General features: G+C 43.4%; 1 protein-coding gene across 1 annotated transcript in view; it reads right to left on the reverse strand.

Annotated features, from left to right (window-relative positions):
* Window positions 1-1,638: 1,638 nt before the first annotated feature.
* LOC126282298 (protein tramtrack, beta isoform-like) overlaps window positions 1,639-26,219 on the reverse strand; it is a 47,170-nt gene continuing 22,589 nt past the window's right edge. Inside the window, exons 2-4 of the mRNA XM_049981952.1 lie at window positions 9,289-9,933; window positions 7,023-7,098; window positions 1,639-1,727 (exon numbers count right to left, since the gene is read on the reverse strand). Coding sequence (XP_049837909.1) covers window positions 1,639-1,727; window positions 7,023-7,098; window positions 9,289-9,933 — 810 coding nt within the window. The remainder of the gene's footprint in view (window positions 1,728-7,022; window positions 7,099-9,288; window positions 9,934-26,219) is intronic.

The following is a 26,219-nucleotide window of genomic DNA, read 5'->3' on the forward strand; positions in this document are numbered from 1 at the left end:
CATTGACCAGATCGCGGAAGCCACAGTGGTTGATTTTACGATTGGCCACCATCAAATAGCCACAGCCACTGAGCAAGATGATATTTTGCGGCTCCTTCGGCTGTTTATTCAGTCTGGCTGGGCCTCAGAGAAGAAGTCATTTCCAAGTCCGTCTCTTTGGCGTTGGTTTTCTCAGCTCGACACCCTTTCTATCCAAAGTGGAGTTATACTTTTACACAAATCAATGAACAGATCTGTGTGCTGATCCCATCATCTTTGTAGCTGTAGGATTTGGATTTACTTCATAACCAACATTAGGGCATCCTCCATATGAAGCAACTTTCAGGCAGCACACTACTTGGTTGGGCATGGACAAGGATATTGATCACATGATCTCGCATTGCAAGGAATGCTCTGTAGACTTGGCTGCTTCTCAGCGACAGTTTTTCGAATGGTCCGGACCAGGCGCCCCCTGGCAACAAATTCGCACAGCTGTTTTGAGGTTGGCAGTGATTTATTGTATCGGATATTTTTCCAAATTTGCTTTTGTGGTTTCTCTACATTCCACGATTTCAACCGGCTCGATTCGAGTTTTGGCATCCATATTCTGCCAGAAACGATTACCAACCACCATCGTATTTCACAGTGGTCGACAATTGACTTCAGGAGACTTTGCATATTTCTATAAGACAGACGGCATCACTCACGTCTGCTCAGCATGTTTCTCCCCACAATCTAATGGTGAAGCAGAACGATTCCTGGCATCTTCAAGGTGCAAATTTAGAAGTCACGGCAGTCGCACTGCAAGGAAAATTCTCTACTCTTGTTCTTATCGAAATACTATAGGACACCTCGCAGACATAAGTTGCCAGCTGAACTTCTACATGTGAGGTCTCACAGGACTATGCTGCATGTCCTCCATCCTTTAAGTTTCCCTGATTCTACCCCATCCTCCTCGAAATTCCAGGCTTAGTACTTAAGGGTTTCTAACAATTGTCGTATCTGTGGTCAGAGTATCCTATGGCTCGGGATGTAGTCATAACAGACACCAGAATCAGCGGCTCCCTCGCTATACTCCCAGTCTTGCTGTAGACCTTTCTGTTCCAGAAGATGGTCCAGCAGACTATGTCTCCCCCAGCCGTTACTGAATGTGGGTTTCATGCCCTGCGTGGCTCTACCAACAGGATTCCCACACTGCAACCACCATCGCTGCTGATGCAGGCTGTAAAATCCGCGTCACCTCAAACACGGGCACTGTCACAGCCCCAGCCACTACAGCTCCAGTCTTCAGTAACTCCGTCGTGCATCCACCGCTGCTGTCACCACCACGGATGCTCCATTCCAGCTGCATCCACCTTCCTATTCAGTGTCGTCTGCTGAGGCGCCCATGGCAGTGGATATGCCTATGCCATTGTGGAAATGCTCACACCTGAACAGGCAGGAGGTGTATTCTGGTTTTTCTTCCGGTTTTTCAGGAGGCTCACACAGTGAGTGCTGGAACGCAGGTTTGCTATCTGCAGCCTCAGCTATTGGTCCGAATTCTTTGCGCTGCTTCCAGCCCAGGTCTCCACCACCACCATGGTGAGGCATCGTTTGGAGTAGAATAGTGTGGTATCACCATCGCCTACACCATGGCGCTTGCTGCCGTGCGGCTACAGGTCACCTGCCATACAGCCCCTGGACAGGTGTTCTTAGCACATGTGCAGTGCCAGAGGGCTTGGCAGCACAGGCACTGCCCATGCAGATAGCTGCAAATGCCACAGTAACATAGCAATGCTACCTGGTATCAGTAGCTGAACGATGATACCACACCAGTTACATTGTGGCATTGTGCCATAGCCATAGCATATTCCTTAGTCACTTCAGGCCCTATAAGCACTCACTCAAGCGAGTCTCATTTCGGACTTCACTACCACTGATACCATGATACTAAACCATTTAGTTCACCATCAACAGGATTTCAGTCACACTCTGGAACTGGAATATTCAGGGAGTCTGCTTCACAGCATTCCAACCACACCTTTGTCAAGGGCTCTGCTGATTGCAGTTCCAGGGGCTGCTCTAACTCAATCATTGCGGTGGTTTATTATTGTGTTTTCGGTTTTCCATTGTCGTGGAATAAATTTGTTGTCTACACACAAATTATGCTGTTTTTTGTTGCACATTCACAGACACAACACACACCATAAGATTCTTCTAGTACTATTTAATATTAACCCTCACAACATTCCTTTCAACTGACATGTATGACAACTGCTCCCATGTCTATGGTGGTAGCATATGACACTTACTGAAATAGACTTAGACCTCTCTTGTGAAACAGTTACTGACAAATTTGCATCGTACACGTATCTACCTATAGCAAAAATCAGTTTTAGTTAAAGGTCAATAGTCACCATCAAAAAGATATTGTTTCATTGCAGTTAAGGTTGTTAACTGTAATGAGATTCACATGGCTCCATACAAGGCTGCGTGCTCAGGTGGGTGCACAGAGTCCTGTCTAGTTCAGACAGGATGTGGCTTGGGCTGCAGCACTGGATTCATGCCTTAGCGCCATTAGCCTCCACAGTCTGATAGGAGGTGTTACGGTGCTCGCTGATTTCCAAGTCCGCATCGATCTTAGTGCTGAGTTTTCACTCAGATGGCGCTTTGGCGTTAGGCGGTTGTTTCCGTGAGTGGTCGCTGGCCGGTGCTTAGATGGAGGTGTGTGAGGAGGTAAGAGGTGGCTGCCTTGGCGTGGAGACAGTTCGGCTCGGCTGGGGTTGTTTGCGTCTGGACGCCGAGTGGGGCCCGATGGGAAGACGGGACCGTGGTTTTACGGTCAATAGTGTGGACAGCGGCGTGGTGTGCTGTGTAACTTGATTCGCAAGAGCAACAAAATCTCGCCTGTCGTAATTTGTCGAGCCTGAGTTTGAAATACCTACTATGTGCGGCGGGATGTCATTTCGTCGTCCTGTCTCTCCATCGCTGGGATTGCTATCCTCATTTACCGTCCCATGGATGTATATCGATGGGCTACGCTGCTCTCCGTACTCTACTAGACGCTGGTGATGGAAGTGCGTCGTTCAGCGGCACGTTAGTCTGGGTGCTTTATGTTTGATCTTCAAGTGGATAGTCTTCGAGTGGCAATCCTTAGTTTGCCTTGCGCAGTTAGATTGGAGTTTATTTTGTCCTGTGGTGCTTCCACTTTCCGTTAACAATGGCACTCCGTACGACGCTTGGCACCCCAACAGGTGGGCCGGAGCCACTTTCGCGACTAAACGGAAGCCTTTGGACTGAGAGGTCTTGTGTTTTGCATATTGTTCATAAATTGTAGTTTTGGTATTAAGTTGGCTGAGGTTTCTTGCGGATTTCCTAGCATTAGGTCTATTGTCCGGCCCGGGCTAGGTCTCGTTATTTTAAAAGTCGGTCCTTGTTTTGGCTTAGTACGACTTTGGTTTACTGCCTGGTAGTTCTGGTAGTAGGCCGGGTCGCTGTGGTTGTGTTGCATTTTGTATGGGGCTGTGTGCTCGGAGCCGTGGAGTACCATTTGTGTGAACTGCTTCACTGGGGAGTACTGATCGGGCAATTCTTGGTCCTCTTTGGTATGAAATAATTTTATTATTATTTTAAAGTAACACTATCACTTAAATAATTTAATTGTTGTTGCGTTAATTGCAACTTTGGTACTGAGAAATTCAGTAGTGTAATTACGCAAGATTTAATACTGGAACATGCCCCTTTACCTTTCGTAATCTGTTAATTACCGAAAGACCTTAAGCCCATCCTCATATAATGTGATTTTCTGTAATTATTGTATTTTTATGTCATGTTGTCGTTTTTTAAATTTACTGATCACTGGTGTACTGTTCCAAGTATTAAAATGTTTCAGGTAGCTATTACTTGGGTGGAACGCGTGGAACCGCAAAGGAGAGAGCAGTTGCGTGCCTTACGTCTCTGTTGTTGGCGCAGCCTGGTGTCCGTTGTTTGTTTGGTGCACCTGAGTTAAGTATCGTGTTGCCTCCTCCCTTGCGGCCCCGTCCTGTCCTTCTCATAAACATTTCCTTCAAGGCACTTTAGTTAATTTTATGCTAGTATTATTTTAATTTCTTACATTGGTAAAATTGTGCGTCCTTCATTATCCACACTGTTTGTCATAATGTCTCATATATCATGATGTGCGTGTGTAATGGTGCAATAAATGGACGATTGTTATTTCTGTTTTGGCGCCATTCATGCTTCTTTTCTTGTCCCTATTGCTCCGCTATCCTTGTAATTGTGTTGGTACTCCGCATCAGGAGGCATATCCACACTTGTGTGATCCTGTGGCTTGGCTCTTGGTCCTAGCAATTGACAACAGCTTCATGCCACCTCGAGTTCACATGACAGCCGAGAGCAGACCTGACTGCCACATGAGATCGACTCATGTTGTCACCTGTTAAACTGCCAGTGTCCCTTTTGGTTGTCACTCTCCTGGTTGCTACTAGTAGGATATGCTGTGGCTCAGAGTGTACCACTGCTCGCAATTTTTTCGTCTTGAGATGTACCACACAACTTGGTTACTGACCTCTCCTAATATGTTCGAACTTTTCATCGCATCTATTTGTATCATTGTCATGGATGCAGGTCGACTTTTCACTTCATATATACATGTTTAGCTTTCAAAGATGGTTGACACATGCCTCGTGTATATAACTTCAATCATTTTTTGACAGATATTGGTGTCAGATATTGATGAGACCTGCTTGTTTAATAACAGCCAAACCTCCACAGATTAATTTCTTTGTTGCCAATTTAAAACAAAAATTCATGAACCTATTGTCTCCTATGACAGCACAAATTCTCACAAGAGAATGAATGTATTTGTGCGGTTTTTGAATTTCATCCGAGGCCACTAGGAATAACATGGTGTTGTGGTGGGGTGATGTAAGAATTGGCTATTGCACAACAAATGTCATTTTAAACTTAGGACAATTTTAAATTTTCTGACTTTTAACACTGTGGGCAAAAGCATATGTGTGCTTCTTACATTTTCAGATTTCACCGCCATTTTAACTATGCTCACATGTGTTCTGGCATCAGGGATGTGTTGAGTGTGACTGCAGTACCATCACAAACATCAGGCTAGCGGTGGAAATCGTAACTGCTGTACCGGATATTGAATTTCCTGCAATTTTTAATTTAGGGCTAGTGAATTCAGGGGTTTTAAACCTGCGACTATGTTCTGATGGTCTGTGATGGCATGGGATGGTCTGTAGGGGCAATGAGCTGCTGACATGCAGCTCTGTTGGTGGCTAACTCACTGCTAATGGTACCCACTTCCGGCCTTGTGCTCAGGAGCAGAAAACTGGGCACATTGGTTCAAATGGTTCAAATGGCTCTGAGCACTATGGGACTCAACTGCTGAGGTCATAAGTCCCCTAGAACTTAGAACTACTTAAACCTAACCAAATTAAGGACAACACACACATTCATGCCCGGGGCAGGATTCGAACCTGCGACCGTAGCGGTCGCGCGGTTCCAGACTGGGCACAGTGGCCTGGCCCATTCCATGGCAGCTGGCAGTTGGCTGATGACCTTCTCTGACATGGCGCTGGTATATTGCAGACTCTGTGACCATGTAGTGTCATAAAAATATAGTGTTGAAGATACAATGAAATTCTGTGTGTAACTTGGCAACAGAATCCGAGAGTGATTGTATTGTCTTATCGTAACAAGTCACTGTAATGATTATTTCACCTGATAAATATTTTTTAAATACATGATATTCATTGGATATAGAGCAGCAGATTAATTTGGAAAATTAGTAGGAAGCAACATGATCATTTCCGCGCGTTTTCGTGACCACCATGCAGTCATACCCGGATCGACACTAAGGGACCAAAAGATTTACTGATTTTAAAATAAAACCAACACTACACAATTAAAAAAGATTGATTGAGAAATGATAGGAAAACGATAATGATCTTCCTGCCTCAATGTTGCGTTCGGTCCATCAGCGTGATTGTAATTTCTGGAGATAAACTGATGCAAAATGATTAACATTCAAGTAATGAGGAAATGGAGATAACTAAGGATAATTTGTCTAAATAAACACACCTCGTATATGACAAACGTTTTTTAATGCTACGTACCTTTTTATATTACAGCTAAAATTGATGCGTATTAAAACGTAATTAATTACACAAACATATATTTTGTCTGATTGACAAGATCATTAGCACATTTACATAATACTTACCACAAATTATAAAACACAGATTGCGGAACGCAGCAAGTCCGCGTCCGGCTTTCATGGAATAGAAACAATGAAAGGAGAAGCGTTCAAGGCCTCATTTGTCTTCAAACAACAGATTTCTTTTAATATCATTACTTGGTACGTGTACCTAGAAATTTATAGCACGAGCGGCAAAGATAAAAATAATAGATTCATTGCTTCACAGAGTATACATCTGCATTTGCGTAAGGCTTTTAACGGTTTATAGTGCTGCTTACAGGTGTGGATCAGGGAGCCCACGGAGTGGGCATGAAAACGCGCGGATATGATAATGTTGTTTCCTAAAAATCTCAAATAAGAAATCTACTGCCCTATGTCCAAAGAATGTCCAGTATTTAAAAATATGTATTAGGTGAAATAATCATTAGTGAGTTGCTACGATAAGACAATACAATCAATCTCTGATTCTGTTGACAAGTTACACACAAAATTTCATTATATTTTCAACTCTATATTTTTTGTAACACTACAACCACCAAAGAAGCTCTACTGCATTTTTTAAATGAAGACACAACTGTTCTCTTCCTGTCCTACTGTAAATATTTTAACAGAACACAGTTATAAACTTAAGGCAAGGCAGCTCCTTGGATTCTAAACTTTAGGCCAAAATTGCTTAAACAGCAGAAGTGGGATATCATCTTGGTTTTGGGAAATTGTTTTAACATGCAAGCTTCTTGTCATCACAAATTTTAAAATTAGAAGAGGCCCTTCATTTTATACTGAGAACACATGAAAACTAGAAACCATATAGTATCCCCATGCACATAATCTTGGAATGTATACCTACGCCCAACTGATCTGGCAGCCATGCCGACTCCTCCAGTACCCCCAGACTGACCATCTTTGATTCTCACATCATAGGGCTGCGGAAAACACAAAAGAACATGCAGTCATCTTGCTTAGCCATCAAGGATTCTATAGTGAGCTGGCAACCATGCATGCTGCACCAATCCCCAGGTCAACATCTCTGCACCTTAGTGTCTGATGCCATAGAGATTGGGAAAACTCTCTAGAATAAGTGACCATCTGGGATCGCCATCTTGGCTATCATTCTTACCACAAATGACCTGGAAACCACACAGGCTGCAACTATATCAGGGTCTGAAATTTTGGATCGCCATCTTGAATTCTGACGTCATATAGCCAGGAAAAAACTAACAAGATTAGTGGTCTATGTCCACCATTGTCGATTTTATACTCAAGAGACTTAATTGAGTCTGCCATCTTGTATTTTCGAATTTCTCCCCATTTTCTACATGGGGCAACTGGCCTATTATCTCACAGTGGTGGTGTGAGGAGTGGACTGAGAAATTTAGCAGTGTTGCACGTTGTCATCAGTGATGCCATCGTTCATGTCTAATTTGTCCCTGTAGCAGTAATGGGTCAGCACCATTACACATCTTAACCTCCTCTGCCAGTCACTGGAGTAATCCGGGTATGACAGTGGACAGGCATCGTTTGTTCCATAATTCACTAAAATCCGCAATTTCTTGCACATTATTTCCTCACTGGTTGCTGGAATAACATTTACAGCATGTTGGATTAGACCCATGGGCATCCATACTGAGTGCATCTGGTGTTCGTTTCCATCAATGTCGTAATTTCCACAAAAGTTGTCATTATTTGCTGTACATTTGTGCTGGTGACAATTAATAGGCACTGACTGTTCTGCATTTTCCTTCGTTTGTCCTTCAGGACATAGCAGGTTTCCCAACCCCCCCCCCCCCCAAAATGGCTCTGAGCACTATGGGACTTAAATTCTGAGGTCATCAGTCCTTTAGAACTTTGAACTACTTAAACCTAACTAACCTAAGGACATCACACACATCCATGCCCGAGGCAGGATTCAAACCTGCGACCGTAGCGGTCGCGCGGTTCCGGACTGTAGCGCCTAGAACCGCTAGGCCACTCCGGCCGGCCGTTTCCCAACAGATGAAGTAAATCTCAGTGGCTCAACTCTGGTTTCAGTGGTAATCTGCACCTTAATGTTGTTGGTTAGGGGAATGGGAGTAACATTTACAGTTCTGTATACCCTACACAGGGTAATTACTCCTGTCTCTGATACGACACTTACACCTAAGTGAACGAGTAGTAACAGATCCCATACCTGCTGTAGAGGAGGCCCTATCGATCAGAGAATCCCTGGTACACAACTCTGGGGAGCCCTCCCAAAACACCGATGTGCAGCAGCTTCGAATCACTTGACAGTTTTATATAAAAGCTTAGATTCTCTTCTTTTCGGTTTTGGCTCACTTTATAATTGATTTCCGTAGAATGGTGCAAATGAACATCCTCAGAATTATCTTACTCACATTAAGATAAATATTTGATAATAGTAGACTTCTATTAGCAAGGGATACCTCTTTGCCTGTGATAGTTTGCTTTCTATGTCATCTATGCTTCGTCTGTCAAAGGTTTTATTTCGCTAAAGGTAGTACAATCCCTTCACTTCGCTAGACATTAGTCAGCGCGACTCGCACATGCTTCCAAACATTGAATGAAATGCTGAAGAAAGTGAGGTGGCAGGCACGTCAGAACTGATGCAAACTATCCCTAGAAAGCCTACTTACAGAGTCCCAAGATGTAGAAATATACTAAGTGCACATGTATTGGTACTGTAGGCATCATATGGACAATAGCACATGTATCGGTAGTGTAGGCATCATAAGGACAATAGCAGGCTAATTACTACGTGTACAAAGCTGTTTAGACAATCATTCGTCCCATGTTCTGTGCCTGAATTGGTTGGGAAGAGGCTGCAGCAACTGGTCTAGTGGGAAGTACTCTCTCCCATGATTTTCGCACTGCAATGATAGCAGGATCATAGTGTTACGTCATGAATAAAGTGTTCATTTTGATAGGAAGATATGGAAGCTGCTTGTAGACCGCACTCTGGAAACTGGAGTTCTTAAATTATGGACAAAGATAAAAGGATAAACTATATCATGCATTAAAGGGCTATTTTCACTAGTTACAATGATCCCAACACCTTTTTGTATCCATGAGATAAGCACTAGTAATCAAAGTGCGAGAGTTCAGGTTAAAGGCCACACCTGTTCTGGTCTATCGTCTGGTGGCATCCAGGGTTGGATGTGTTGGCTGACGCTCGTGGTCCAGGGCGACTTCCCCATGACGGTAACAGTGGGTGGCGGAGCTAAGAAGTGGTAATTCTTCAACAGCTGCACCTGCGTCGTGGGTTGACCGGCACCCTGTGTGGAGCTGTGGGCAGTTGTGGGCAGCGGGCAAGATGGCGTTAGAGGGCTCTGACACGCAGGGGGTGGTATAGGCGGGCCAGCAGATAGCGCCTGCAGCAAGTGGTCTGCAGAGTCAGGGTCACCAAGTTGTGGGGCCATCAGCAGAGACTGGCCGTGTGGCAGGGAAGGCTTCTTTGGAGACGGCACTGACGTTGTTTCTGGAAATGATGAGGGGACTACGAGGGTGGTGGGGGGAGTGGGTCCTCTCTCAGTTCCTGCGGTGGGTGAGGCGGCGACTTCACAAATCCGCAGCGCGGCCGACTGCAGCAGGGTGAGATCGAGCGCCTTGGCGGTGCACAGGAAGCGAGACAAGTGGTGTCCCGGCACTTCTGTGCTTCCCGTGTAGATGAGGTCCAGCAGGCGGCGCATGTCCTCGTGGCTGACGTCGTGCAGGATCACCGTCACTGATTCGCCCGCGCCGCACGGGTGCTCTAGCAGCATGCGCTGCAACACAGTCCACCTGGCTGCATCAGCATCAAAGAAAAGGAGCAAGTGACAAATTACTCAACATCCTAGCACCCAGAAAAATACGCAGATGAATTTTTCACAATGAAAAGTAAAAACCAGTTACACCTTTTTCATTACTTTTATATCGTAATATTTGTATGTGCCACTTGTCACTGACTGTAGTTCATCTCAAAGCCACAAGGCATCATATTCAGACACTTAAAGCGGGAATCGGTGTATCACACATCAACAAGTCTAACATGTGATCAGGGGTTAGCAACTATCCGTCGATGGGCATAGCTACATCTCACTTATTTCCTCGCTGTTTCTATGACCATGAACTCTTCAGACCTTGCATCTGGTGGAAACCAATAAATTCAGCCAATTAGAAACAAAAAAGTACACACATGTTCACACACAGTGTATTTACTGCTAGATCACAGCCGTGCTGCAAGTCTTTGAGACCTCCCTCTAAATCATCTAAGGAGCACTTGTAAAGTGGATTAATGTCGGTTCTTGAATACTGACAACTTTAGTTTGCTGTCGTATTGATTTAGTTCTGGCCTTCACATTACAGCATCGTCTGGTAGCTTTACTCCCAATGCACATTCGGTAACTTTTATTCACATTTCACATTCCTACCGACAAAAATTAGTACGCGAATAAGCAATAACTTTACATTGGAAACAAAGAGAATTCACAAAAAGAGAGGCTAATGTCGAATTAACACACAGCAAGATGAAAAACTTCGTCATATATCGGAGCCCACAGCTGGTGTTGCGTATGTCTGTAATCGGAGCTGCGAGCGCTTTCGAGCTACGTTCACCTTTTCATTAGAAGAGCTGTGTTTCACAGTAGGGAAAATGAGCAGAAGCTCACAGCCTTTATGATATAAACTTCAGAATCCATGTTTCGCTGATATTTTCTCTTCTTTTGGACCACAACAATTCTTCCCAAAATATGAAAAGCAAGGTACTTGCAGTAAAAGAGGTGTCACAACGATTTTCGCTTCTAGTTTTCGACTTGGTCGACACCGGACCTTGGTCCCTTTGCCTCAAATGTACCCTTCTCCATCGTCACTGACACTTCGTATGGAATGAGTTTTGTTAGCAATTGCAACCTACAGAGATGTTTGACACTGACGATGGGTGATGCACCCGAATACCGGTGTCGCAAGTAAATAATTCAAGTGCAACTCACGGTATTCAGAAGGTGTCGCTTAATAAAAAAGCCTCCGAAATGTGGTGATATTGAAGTACGCTCAGGATTAAATGGGTAGATCGAACACGAAGTGATGGGGTGCTGAATCTAATTGGGGAAAAACGTGATTTATGACACAACTTTACTAAAAGAAAGAATCGGTTGATAGGACACACAACGAGCAACAAAGGAATCGTCAGTTACATAATGGAGGAATGGTGTTGGGGGGGGGGGGGGATGGGGGGGAATTGTAGAGGAAGTCCAATGTTTGAATTCAGGGAGCAGGTTCAAATGGATAGATGGCGACAATTATGCAGAAATGAAGAGGCTTCCACATGATAAACTGGTGGTGGTAGTAAGTTTCTATAGGACCAAACTGCTGAGGTCATCGGTCCTCAGGCTTACACACTACTTAATCCAAACTAAATTAATTAACGCTAAGGACAACACACACACCCATGCCCGAGCGGAGACTCGAACCTCCGTCAGGGGCAGCCGCACGAACCGTTCAAGGCGCCTTTGACCGCGCGGCAGGATAAACTGGCACCGACGGAAGAGAAGGAGATGTTTTCAGGTAAAAGGATACGTCAGTAAAGGAGAAGCAGAGAAGAAAGAAGACGAAAAGCAAGAAGAGAAGAAAGAAGAGGGAGAGAAGGAGAAGCACTGGTGGCAGAGGGGAGCCAGAGGGGTAAAAGTGAAGGGACTTTCAAGAGCAGAAAACTTTATTTCAAATATGTATAGCCGAAGATGCAAGGCATCACAAAAATTTACTGGTCTGAGTTTGTTGGTGTTTCCGAACTGAAATTGTTTATTATGAGAAAGAAGCATTACTAACAAGCAGAAAAATTCTCAAGCTGGAAGAGGTTCAAAATGGCTCTGAGCACTATGGGACTTAATTTCTGAGGTCATCAGTCCCCTAGAACTTAGAAGTATTTAAACCTAACTAACCTAAGGACATCACACACATCCATGCCCGAGGCGCTGGAAGAGGGAGAATGTTGAAGCATTGCTGAATGTACCTACTAACAAGCCAAGGTATAATGAAAAGACGAATTAACAATCCAGTGGGTAAACCGGTGACACGAGTAGGTGGAGGAAGTCAATTAAGTAAGGCCCATTATCAGCTAAAATAAGATGGTAAGAAGAATGGAAACTAAAGCAATATTTTATTGATTTCTATTCTGTATGTTCATGTGATGACAAACTATGGCGCTGTTTGCGTACGAGAGAGATGTTACTGCCGGCCGGTGTGGCCGAGCGGTTCTAGGCGCTTCAGTCCGGAACCACGCGACCGCTATGGTAGCAGGTTCGAATACTGCCTCGGGCATGGATGTGTGTGATGTCCTGAGGTTATTTAGGTTTAAGTAGTCCTAAGTTCTAGGGGACTGATGACCTCAGATGTTAAGTCCCATAGTGCTCAGAGCCATTTGAACCAAGAGATGTTACTAGTGAGACTCGAGCCGACTCTGCAGTAACGACTGTAGACTCAGAGTGGATTGCTACCATTTGCCGGCCGCGGTGGTCTCGCGGTTCTAGGCGCGCAGTCCGGAACCGTGCGACTGCTACGGTCGCAGGTTCGAATCCTGCCTTGGGCATGGATGTGTGTGATGTCCTTAGGTTAGTTAGGTTTAAGTAGTTCTAAGTTCTAGGGGACTGATGACCACAGAAGTTGAGTCCCATAGTGCTCAGAGCCATTTGAACCATTTTTTGCTACCATTTGTTGAGTGTGCCACATAGAAGTTTTGGCGCACATAAGAGTGGTTTATCTCGTGAAAGGGGATGTCAGATACAGCGGAGAAATGTCGCTCAGTGAAGATGTGGGACAATCCGACTTCTTGCTAGTGGCACGCGAACGCTAACTGCTGAAGTGTGACGTCGTCATTGAATGTTTACACGCTTGAGAAGGGTCGATTGACTAACAGAGGTCGCGCGGCATTGCTCTACCGCCACAACTTGGATGAATGTAGTGTCAGTAGGGTATGATTGGGCATGAATTCACATTAAATTAACTGTCAGAAATTGGCGTGAAGGTACTTAAATTTTATGAAAATTTCGAAGACAGATGTGACGAAGAATTTTGTGTTACGTAGTTACTGTTTGCTTATACGACAGTAGTTCTTGTTTTGTTAATTGTATTTGCTTTCGATGTACTGATATTACATACAGGGTGTTTCAAAAATGACCGTATATTTGAAACGGCAATACAAACTAAAGGAGCAGCGATAGAAATACACTTTTTGCTGAAATATGCTTGGGACAACAGTACATTTTCAGGCAGACAAACTTTCGAAATTACAGTAGTTACAATTATCAACAACAGATGGCGCTGCGGTCTGGGAAACACTATAGTACGATATTTTCCACATATACATCATGCGTAGCAATAATATGGCGTAGTCTCTGAATGAAATTACCCGAAACCTTTGACAACGTGCCTGGCGGAATGACTTCACATGCAGATGAGATGTACTGCTTCAGCTGTTCAATTGTTTCTGGATTCTGGCAGTACTCCTGGTCTTTCAAGTGTCCCCACAGAAATAAGTCACAGGGGTACATGTCTGGCGAATAGGGAGGCCAATCCACGCCGCCTCCTGTATGTTTCGGATAGCCCAAAGCAATTACACGATCATCGAAATATTCATTCAGGAAATTAAAGACGTCGGCCGTGCGATGTGGCCGGGCACCATCTTGCATAAACCACGAGGTGTTCGCAGTGTCGTCTAAGGCAGTTTGTACCGCCACGAAGAATGTCCAGATAGCGTGATGCAGTAATCGTTTCGGATCTGAAAAATGGGCCAATGATTCCTTTGGAAGAATGGCGGCCCAGACCAGTACTTTTTGAGGATGCAGGGACGATGGGACTGCAACGTGGGGCTTTTCGGTTCCGCATATGCGCCAGTTCTGTTTATTGACGAAGCTGTCCAGGTAAAATTAAGCTTCGTCAGTAAACCAAATGCTGCCCACATGCATATCGCCATCATCAATCCTCTGCACTATATCGTTAGCGAATGTCTCTCATGCAGCAATGGTAGCGGCGCTGAGGGGTTGCCGCGTTTGAATTTTGTATGGATAGAGGTGTAAACTCGGGCGCATGAGACGATACGTGGACGTTGGCGTCATTTGGACCGCAGCTGCAACACGGCGAACGGAAACCCGAGGTCGCTGTTGAATCACCTGCTGCACTAGTTGCGCGTTGCCCTCTGTGGTTGCCGTACGCGGTCGCCCTACCTTTCCAGCGCGTTCATCCGTCACGTTCCCAGTCCGTTGAAATTTTTCAAACAGATCCTTTATTGTATCGCTTTTCGGTCCTTTGGTTACATTAAACCTCCGTTGAAAACTTCGTCTTGTTGCAACAACACTGTATTCTAGGCGGTGGAATTCCAACACCAGAAAAATCCTCTGTTCTAAGGAATAAACCATGTTGTCAACAGCACACTTGCACGTTGTGAACAGCACACGTTTACAGCAGAAAGACGACGTACAGAATGGCGCACCCACAGACTGCGTTGTCTTCTATATCTTTCACATCACTTGCAGCGCCATCTGTTGTTGTAAATTGTAACTACTGTAATTTCGAAAGTTCGTCCGCCTGAAAATGTGCTGTTGTCCCAAGCATATTGCAACAAATGGTGTATTTCTATCGCTGCTCGTTAGGTTTTATTGCCGTTTCAAATATATCGGTCATTTTTGAAACACCCTGTATGTATTACCGAATTTTGTTAATACAAACGTAAAATAAGAATAATGTATCTGCATGTAAGAAACTTCATTTGCAAGTCTATTCCTATCATTATACTATTGTTGAGTGTTAATGTACTGAATGTATGTAATCAAATACGAGGGGCATTCAAGTCCTAAGGCCTCCTATTTTTTTTTCTATTTAAGTACACACCCGAAATCGATGAAACTGGCGTTACTTCTCGACGTAATCGCCCTGCAGACGTACACATTTTTCACAACGCTGACGCCTAAAGGAGTCTGTTTTGACCACTGGAAAATCGCTGAGGCAATAGTAGCACGGTTGGTGAATGTGCGGCCACGGTGAGTGTCTTTCATTGATGGAAAAAACCAAACGTCACTAGGAGCCAGGTCAGGTGAGTAGGGAGCATGAGCAATCACTTCAAAGTTGTTATCACGACGAAACTGTTGCGTAATGTTAGTTCGATTTGCGGGTGCGTTGTCTTGGTGAAACAGCACACGCGCAGCCCTTCCCGGACGTTTTTGTTGCAGTGCAGAAAGGAATTTGTTCTTCAAAACATTTTCGTAGGATGCACCTGTTACCATAGTGCCCTTTGGAACGCAATGGGTAAGGGTTACGCCCTCGCTGTCCCAGAACATGGACACCATCTATTTTTCAGCACTGGCGGTTACCTGAAATTTTTTTGGTGGCGGTGAATCTGTGTGCTTCCATTGAGTTCACTGGCGCTTTGTTTCTGGATTGAAAAATGGCATCCACATCTCAGCCATTGTCACAACCGACGAAAAGAAAGTCTCATTCATGCTGTCGTTGCGTGTCAACATTGCTTGGTAACATGCCACATGGGCAGCCATGTGGTTGTCCTTCAGCATTCGTGGCACCCACCTGGATGACACTTTTCGCATTTTCAGGTCGTCATGCAGGATTGTGTCCACAGAAATGCCAACTCTGGAGGCGATCTGTTCAACAGTCATTCGGCGATCCCGCAAAACAATTCTCTCCACTTTCTCGATCATGTCGTCAGACCGGCTTGTGCGAGCCCGAGGTTGTTTCGGTTTGTTGTCACATGGTGTTCTGCCTTCATTAAACTGTCGCACCCACGAACGCACTTTCGACACATCCATAACTCCATCACCACATGTCTCCTTCAACTGTCGATGAATTTCAATTGGTTTCACACCACGCTAATTCAGAAAACGAATGATTGCACGCTGTTCAAGTAAGGAAAACGTCGCCATTTTAAGTATTTGAAACAGTTCTCATTCTCGCCGCTGGCGGTAAAATTCCATCTGCCGTACGGTGCTGCCATCTCTGGGACGTATTGACAATGAACACGACCTCATTTTAAAACAATGCGCATGTTTCTATCTCTTTCCAGTCCGGAGAAAAAAAATCGGAGGCCTTAGAACTTGAATGCACCTCGTACTATGACCGATAGCTCAAAATTAATGTCTGTATTTTGTAACCGAGTAGGAGTGGTGAGATAGTTACTCGTGTACAATGGTTGATGCAAATCTATCACTGAAGAGACGGTTATGGAATGTAAAAGGAAAAAAATATTTTGTGGCAATAATTAGACTGTGATGTGTCGAGAAGAAAGCGGAAAGAAATATTGAAAAGGGGAGGAAATGATTGAGTTTTATGTCGAGAATTTTTCTGTTTAACGAAAAGTATCACTGGGACAGAGCATATACGTTTTGATATAAACCATTGTTTACCTTTTAGTCTGAAATTACGTACTTGAAGTATTCAGAGATAATTGAGGTGGTTCAAGAAAGAAGACGCACGGATCGACATATGGGACAAGATATTGCGTCAGATTTATGTAGACCTCAAGAGAAAAGAGAGTAACAGAAGAGATGAGGAATTTAGCCCGGGGGTGTTTACTAATGATGTGTATATTATTATTACTGATATCATTAGTAATGTTATTGTATACTGAGGATCGGTACACTAGAGAGACAATAATAAGGGTATATTATTATTATTATTATTATTATTAATCTACGTTAATGATCTGTTTCCTGGTTTGAGCGTGTGTATACAAGTGTTGTCAATGTGGATAGTATGAGGCACTACAATATCTTACCTATGTACGCTGTCATTGATTAAATGGACATAAACAAAGTCTTGACGATGATCTGGCTTTCAAATGAGTTCTAAAGGGACAAAAACACAGTGGATATTAATTAAAGTACTATGTGTTGGAAGTTGGGTACTGTAGTTAGCTACCTCGGTGTGAAAAGTAATGAAGACTACATCGAAACAGATTCAGTGAAGGTGATATGGAGACAATACAGAGATATAGTAACACTTCCTATTTATTTTATTATATGGTAGTAATTTTTCATCGTTTTAGGGTTGCACGAGATGACTAAGAGCAACATTTGATGCAAAGGTACCTAATTCGAATCTCTGCCCTTACAGCGTTCGTCCACTATATATCTTCCAGAATGCGAGAAATGAGACTGTTGGAGAATAACAAAAAGGATCCCTCTGGTAAGCAATGAAAAACCCAAAACCTTAGACGTCTCTAAACCCAAAAATGCCAAAAGAAATCAAAAAGTCAGCTAAAATACAAAATGTGAATGGCTTCCTCTTATGTCAACCATAGTGCAGAAAATTTTGATATTAGAAGAGAAAATAAATTCACACCAACATTCAACCATCCCTGCAAACAGATATGTTACAATATTTATTATAACTTCTCATGATCATGATCATGATCATCATCATCATCATCATAATCATCATTTAAGACTGCTTATGCCTTTCAGCGCTCAGTGTGGGGCATAGTCCCCCTTATAAAATTCCTCCATGATCCCTTATTCAGTACTAACATTGGTGCCTCTTCTGATTTTAAGCCTATTACTTCAAAATCATTCTTAACCGAATCCATGTACCTTCTCCTTCGTCTACCGCGACTCCTCCTACCCTCTATTGCTGAACCCATGAGTTTCTTGGGTAGCCTTGCTTCTCCCAAGCGTATAACATGACACCACCTTGTAAGCCTGTTCGCCCTGACTGCTACATCTATAGAGTTCATTTCCAGTTTTTCTTTGATTTCCTCTTGTGGACACCCTCCTGCCGTTGTTCCCATCTACTCGTTCCTGCAATCATCCTAGCTACTACCTTATTGATAAGGTAACCTGAATCCACCCAGTTTTCGCTCCCATACAACAAAGTTAGTCGAAAGATTGAACGGTGCACAGGTAACTTGGACTTGGTACTGACTTCCTTCTTGCAGAAGAGAGTAGATCCTAGCTGAGCGCTTTACTGCATTAGCTTTGCTACACCTCGCTTCCAGTTCTTTCACTATGTTGCCATCCTGTAAGAATATGTATCCTAAGTACTTGAAACCGTCCACCTGTTCTAATTTTGTTCCTCCTATTTGGCACTCAGTCCGTTTATATCTCTTTCCCACTGACATTACTTTAGTTTTGGAGATGCTAATCTTCATACAATAGTCCTTACATTTCTGATCTAGCTCTGAAATATTACTTTGCAAACTTTCAATCGAATCTGCCATCACAACTAAGTCATTCGCATATGCGAGACTGCTGTATGGGACATAAATTATATAAAAAAAATATTGAACTCACAACTTTACTATTTGATGTATGTATGTGTATCAGTATAGTATGCAGACATTATTACAGCAAAATACATTACAATTTTAAAGTTTAAATTTTCAGTAACGCACTGGTAGTTGACTACATCTATTTCTATTCATTTATGTTAACCACTGCTTTATATGTGTAGGAAGTTATCATCGGGCTAAATACTTGCGAAAACTGCATCTATTGTAAAGTTATGAAAATCCTTGACTTCATTAGCATTTTTGGATAAAAGTGCTTGTGGGAATAGCTGAGACATTAGTCTGTTTATGCAAGAGTAACTCCTTGCTTAGATTAAACATTTTGGAAACAAAAAATGAATAAGAAACAAAGATGTACAAATTCGGTCTTCAGTGAGAAATGCAGACTAGTTACTGCAATTTGTTAGTTTGTTCTTTGTTATACAGGACGAACATTAATACAACTGACAAACTACAGGGAGGATCCCTGAATGGAAAAGGAGGGAAGAAGCTTCGATGAACCTGTGTCAGGAAATGCGTCGTTGCCACGGTAGACGGCACTGACGAATGACAGCTCCTCTGACCAAGTGCCGTGTGTTCCTTGTGTGTTGCAGGCTGTGTGATTGGCGCAGCGTACTGTAAGCAGCAGAATGGTCCGCTATTTATGTCGGGAACAAGTCAGATAGTGTTTGTGTACGGCAAGCAGATGGAAACGATGGAGAGGCAGCACGGCCATACCAAAACAAGTACCCAACCTCTTCACGCACTTTTAGGGCGCTTTGTGATCATAGGTCCTTTCAGACTGACAAAAGCGTAGGGAGGCGACGGACTGAGCGTACACCCGATGTGCAGGTCCGACTTCTACAGGATATCACAAGCTCCTGGCAAGTGATCCGCCAACATGGTGTAAGCAAAGTACGGTTATGTGTATCTTACATGACAGCCGCTACTCTATCTTATCACCTGCAGCACACAAGAAACACACGACACGTGGTCAGAAGAACTGTCATTCGGCAGCGCCATCTACCGTGGTAATGGTGCATTTCCAGACACAGTTTCATGGGACCTCTTCTCCCCCATTCCCAATTATGGAACTGTGCATGCAGTCTGGCGGCTTTATTAACGTTCACTCTGCATATAGGGGCCGACAGCTAACATCCAATACACCGCGCTGATACGACCTCCTATTGCTCTTTCGGCACCGATTGAGGGGGCAGCCTGGGATTCGCCCACTGCCTACTTTGCACACCTCAACAGTGGTCGAGGCCGTCGCAGGGCCGTTGCTGAAACGCCAGGTCGCCTGCTGAAAGCCTCTGAAGCTCTCCCCTGCACTTTAGGTCTCTATCAAGGAAAACTCACCAGATTTAGTGAGAAGATGGCAGTGGATAGCTCTTCAAAAACTGATCACAGATCAAGCATGACAACACGAAGAATGTGAAATGAAGTGTGAAAAAAGAATCAAAATAGAAATAGTGAACTGTCCAAGCACAAGACGTGCAACATCGAGGAAATCTGAACAGCTACGGACTCGTTGTTATGTGGCCACGGTGTTGGACAGTGAAGTGGGAGATGTGTGTTGACATGTCCCTTGTGGCCGGCCGGAGTGGCCGTGCGGTTCTAGGCGCTACAATCTGGAACCGGCGACCGTTACGGTCGCAGGTTCGAATCCTGCCTCGGGCATGGATGTGTGTGATGTCCTTAGATTAGTTAGGTTTAATTAGTTCTAAGTTCTTGGCGACTGATGACCTCAGAAGTAAAGTCGCATAGCGCTCAGAGCCGTTTGAACCATTTTTTTGTCCCTCGTGTCCCCATATTTTTTTTCCACAAAATTAGGAACTTTACGTACGGTTACTGACTTGTCTGTTCGCTGTATTCAGATTTGTGTCTTTATAGGTGTGTAACGTCCGTTTGCAACAGCGACGTGTAAGGAACCTCCAGACGCACGTACCTCTAATAAGTTCTACACAAGCACCACATGTATGGGTCTTGCGTTCCGGTATGGAAGTTTTTACTCTTGAATTCCTTTGTTGTAACATAGTTGACGCCAGTTTATTTGCTGTTTTCATTTCTGTGAGAGGTCTACGCGGCATCTCGCCTGATCTCACTATTCATCGCATTAACTTGTCACAGTAATATATTCTTACCACATGACTCACTTTCTTTAACCAAAGTATAGTATCACAATTGCCAAGACTACAAAAGAAGAACAGATATGTCAATGAGCGGACGGAACGTTCATAATTTTGTGAAAAGAAGGGGCAAAAGGGAGTTTTGTATACGGATCTCTCCCTTTACAGTACAACACCGTGACCATAGAAACACGACGCGGTTGTTCTTGTATTTCGCTCGATGTTGCTTGTGAACCGATCACTCTTTCTATTTTGCCTTTTTTTCCACAGTTCAGTACACCTTCTTCCTGTTTTCATGCTTGACCTGTGTTCAGTTTTCAAAGGGCTATCCACTGGGCCATCTTACCACTAAATTCTCGTTGCCCCTATTCGACTGCCACTCATCCCACATGCCGGCTCGTGATATGCAAGGAAGAAAATGACGATCGTGTTGTCAGTCCAGCCAAGCACATTACACACAGCCGCGAGAACCTGTCACGTTACATGCGAATTATCGGAAGTGCTTCGGTGGGCTGCTATTTAACGTTAACACACTGACCTCTTAACGCCACCGTTCTTGTGGACAGAGCTGTACCGGCTTGATCCTGTGCCCTTGGCAGAACTGCAGAATCTGCCTTCCACCCCTACAGAAACTATCTTTCTGCAGTTTTTTGTACACTAGGAAATTTTGTACTTTCGAAGCGAGTGTTACCCAGAAGGTAATGCACCGCTTTCTCTTTAACAGTTCTTCATTGAACATAATGAGAATTACACACACGAAAGAATGAAGTTTTATCTACGCACCCTACTTTTCCACGTAATCTCCAAGCAATACTATGGCCTTCCTCGAGCGCGAAACAAGGGCGTGTGTCGGTACCAATCGTTGTCCGGTTGGCGGAGCCAGTGATTCACTGTGTGAACTTACTTTGCTGACTGACAGATGCAGCGCCAACTTCCGAGTGGTAATGCGTCTGTCCTCGCGAATGACATCAGCTCGCTGCAATATGTTAAGTGTTACAGCGGGGGATGCTCTCCCCGACGGCTGCAAATCGTGGAGCACCGCCGAACACCATTCTCATGACCTCACCCTCCGTGTACAGCGACTAACAGTACTTTTGTCGACAGCAGATGCTCCATAGACTTTGCGCAAGCGTTTGTGAATATTCCTCACAGTATCTTTCTCTGCAGTGAGATATTCAATGACAGCACGTTTCTTGTAAGGTGCATCAGCTACAAACGTCATTTTGAAACTGTCCTGTAGCTACGCAATCTGTCGGACGTAACGGAAACTTGGCGCACTCACTTAGGAGACTTCACATAATACATACGTAACGTTTCGCATTCGTAACATTGTTTTAGGCTGAGGAAAAAGAATACGGCGCATTAGTTTCTGTTAACGGTCGTACGACAGATTTAATAAGAATGATGCATTATTGAAAAATTTTATTTACATAAATAACAAACTAGATTTATCATTTTAGTAAATTAAGTACAAATTGTGTCATAAACTTTCCAAAGAAACTGGAAACAAAATAAAATTTTTGTCTTACTGCTTACCGCAGCTTCATTATGGTGAATAGTGAAGAACAGATTTTTATTTGCTACTCATACATTATTAATGTCGATAAATTATTAGTTGATAATAAAAGAGAAGGAAGTGTAACTGTGTGTTGAGGACATTCGTATTCAAGAATTATGTTTTATCATAAATTGCTTCGCATTTCCTTCTCTGGAGCGAAGCAAACTCATTAAATATGATCGATGGTGAGTAGTTTCTTATCATCTATAATATGCTGAAACCGCACTGACAGGTTGCTGTAGTCACAAGAATTTTCACAAATGTTCTCAAAGCTATTTCGAGGTTTCGATAAGTATATTGTAACTCATACTTTGAGAGAAGAAAACAAAACAGAGAAAAACAACTATATATTGAAATTGGAAGATCTTCAACGCGCTTCATCAGAACTTCATAGAGAAATTCTAAAGCCACAGTTTCGTTGAGAAGCTCGGCTGTATCGACATTTCTGCTATAACGGGCACCAGAATCTACATCGTGGAACATGAGATAACTGTGTAGACTGTGGGGTGCAGGTGTATTCACTAACTGCACTGTTGACAAACAACACACGTGACGCTGCTCAATAGACAGGAGATAGTAGTAGTCATATCCTTACGATGTTATTTACACTAAATGACACTGCGAAAACGTGCGTTTACAGTCGCTAGCCGAGGGAAGTTTCTACTCGCAGGCTGGAGATACGAACATGGTAGAGTACATATTCTGGATTGTTCTTTTGTTTTTGTCTGGTTTTGCGCTCCTATTCTGTGCCTGTGCACTTGAAGGGATTGTGGCCTCGATACTGCTCTGACAATGATTTACTGGATATGAAAATATATCTATAAGCAATTATTGTTGTAAAATAAACGCACATATGCGCAGTTAAAAAAAGACGGATGTTAAACACAAGTACGTATAAAACTTCCTAATTTGTCTATTCTTATTTCACTTGGTTACCATTATCTTTTTCACTGTTTCCTTTGGGCACTGTGTCATTCAAAAATATGTTTTTTAATGCCTATCTTTCCGCATTTCCAAAATCACATTCCTTCTCCATTTTTTTCTAATTCTACCAGCTTTAATGTCTTTAAATTTTTAGAGTCAGTCATGACATAAGGTTCTTTATCCATGCAACGAAATAACGAACTAACGTTCTGCTTAGGTCTTTGCCTTTTCTCTCTGCCAGCAATAGATGTAGATTCTTCTCGACTCATCCTTTTACTTTTATAGGTTACGATAACCAGATATACAAATAAGATCTATGTGGTATTACTTTTGCTCTCATGGCGGTGGATTTTATGACAGCTGGGTGTTCAGCCGAAACTTATCTGTATTTATCCTTGGTTTCGGTCAGCTCTCTTGCTTCGGCACGTTATAATCTTGCGATGTCAACTGTCGTGTCCTAACACAGTGTAGAGGGAAGATGTAGTTCTATAGGTTAGTCTGCATTTTCTAAGCGGTTAGGAGCAAATGCAGAAAGACAAACTTCCAGTGAAGACAGCGCTAAACACTCTCTCAGGGCGCTTGATAGGATACTCTCAGCAGGAGACTGAAGGGTACTCAGCGGTCCGTTTAACGCCTTTTGTTTGCAGTCAGACTACTACACTGAAAGCTGATTGCACACAATAGAAAAAGCAAAAGACGCAACTAGCTGTACAACTGAAGTCAGTATCTTGAGTTCGTATAGCGAGAGCTAGCAGAAACAGCGATCACTAGCGGCACTGTGAAGTACGAACTTTTGAGAGCAGCACCCCAAGCCAGTCTTGTCGGAGTTTACCGAGGCTAGTAAAGAGCGGAAGGTGTTGCAGCGCAATGATCTGATTGAGAACTCTGTATGAATACAAAAACATGGATTTTTAAAGGAAAAGGAAATTTCTCCCTTTCTACAGTCGTCCCATCAATCCACTGGAACTTTTCAGGCTTCGGCCTATCTTACGAGTGGGTCTGCATCTCTATGGCGCCTCTGGCCAATCACACTCAAGATTCCTCTCCTTCTGCTACTCGGTAGGGAGGGATGTCTCTGGCTTTTACATTAACAAACTCCAAATTTCGTGGCAGCAGCATTCAGCTGTAAGCTAAACGTCACTGTCTTTCCTATTACGACTAGCAACAACAGTGTTTTAATTCACATGGTCCCGTCCTTAGGCTTCTCGTGAGTGGGGACCGCTGTCGCAACACTCTTAACCTTTGTGACCTCAGTGCTGTTGATATTCTAGGGCCAAGTATCAAGCTTGTTTCCTCCGCTTAGACGTGCCTTTTTGTTACCATCTTCAACTGTGGCACCTTACAACAGCGTCTAGGAGGTGGAATCAGGTACCAGTTACTCCTCTGAAGTGAAACTTCTTCACTGGGACAGCTGCGCAGGGCATTTGCAATTCGTAAAGCTGTAGAAGGCCTTTGGGAGCAGTAGGCAGCTTTAGCAATTCTGCCACTGGCACAGGATGACCGCAGTACGGCTACGTTCGCATGAGTTTTGGCGCTAGAGGGCAGAACAATGGCTATGTGCTGAACATTTGTAAACATGTTTTTCTGCTTTTAATTAAATATACAGATGTGAGTTAGTAATCCCTACCCACCTTCCTTTACATGTCACAATAATAGGAATTTTTCTATGGAACGGGAGGAGTTTTCAAGGAGAAAATTTATCAGCTAGTTTTCAAATTTTACTATATTGTCTGTCGGACATTTTATATCATTGGGTACGTTGTCATAAGTTTTAGTTGCAGCAATTGCAACCAGTTTTGTGCTAAAGACAACCTTAATTGTAATATATGTCATTCATCTTTCTGGTATTATAATTATGTACATCTTTCTTCTTTTTGAACTGCTTTGGGCTTAACAATAGTTAATGAGAGAATAAGTATACTGTGAACTAGTAGCAAGAATGACTAACTTCTTAAAAGGACGTGGCGCCACTTATTATTCTTACCCCACGTTATTGAGCAATGAAGACTTACTTTCCTAAATATGAGTTACCCCTCAACTTTACTTCATATAACGTTACTGAATGAACATATGCCAAATATGTCAACTTACTGATTTGTCTGTTCTCACGATTTGCAGTCATTCTTAGTGCAAAAGTGGCTGAACTAAGTTGCTAGAAAAAGATTATACAGACGGGCTAATTGGAAGACATTGCTATATGTATACGCTCCCTTTACTTGATGGATCTACAAAGGACATCTACGGCTTTGGTCCAGTTAGACGGATTAAGACTTAAAGAGATAAGTGTCTTGCGATGTATAATAATTTTCTGAACAGAAATGAGGTAGTTACCGCAGAGAATAGCTAACATTAAACCTTGTTCAAATCTTCTCCAAAGCAGAATCTTTTATTCACCAACAGAGACTAGGAATAAAGATACAGTTTCTAGACAGAGAAAATCAGATGGCTGGATGCAGGACTGAATTCTTCTTTTCCCTGGCATGAATCTGCCTACTGTAGTAAGGAGCTTGTCCTCATGAAACGTTTCCACCTCTGCGTTATGCTGCACTGTGTAGTATGGAGCTGCTTGAATTCACCGATTATAGGTATTATTTCGTGAAATGTTTTAAAGGCAGCAGCTGAACGCTGCTAGGAATCATTATGGCAGATCGAAAGGGCGCGCCAAACTGGAATCTGTCACTTTCGCCAGCTTCGCCCACTCAACACGTCTCCGTGGGCAACCAGTATACGGTACAAAAGCAGCACACTACACACCATCAGTGCGCCAGTTAGGGGTTCATTGTCGGTGTCCCTGTCACATAACCAACGTCATCTACATCTATATCTACAGCTACACCTCTGCTTTGCAAAACACCGTGAGCATGGCAGTGGGTACGTCCCAATACAGCAGTTATTAGTGTTTCTTCCTGTCCCATTCACGTATGGAGGGTGGGAGAACAATTGTTTGCCTCTGTGCGTGCAGTAATTATTCTAATCTTATTCTCACCATTCCTCTGTGAGCGACATGTAGGGGATTGTAGTCCATTCCCAGAGTCACCATTTAAAGCAGGTTTTTGAAACTTTGTTCATTGACGTTCTTGGAAAACTTTTCACCTATCTTCAACAGTCTTCCAGTTCGGTTCCTTCAGTATCTCTCTGACCCTTTCCCACGGATCATACAAACCTGTGACAATTCGTGCTGCCTATCTGTGTATACGT

This window comes from Schistocerca gregaria, chromosome 7 (genome assembly GCF_023897955.1).
Source record: "Schistocerca gregaria isolate iqSchGreg1 chromosome 7, iqSchGreg1.2, whole genome shotgun sequence".
Classification (NCBI taxonomy): domain Eukaryota; kingdom Metazoa; phylum Arthropoda; class Insecta; order Orthoptera; family Acrididae; genus Schistocerca; species Schistocerca gregaria.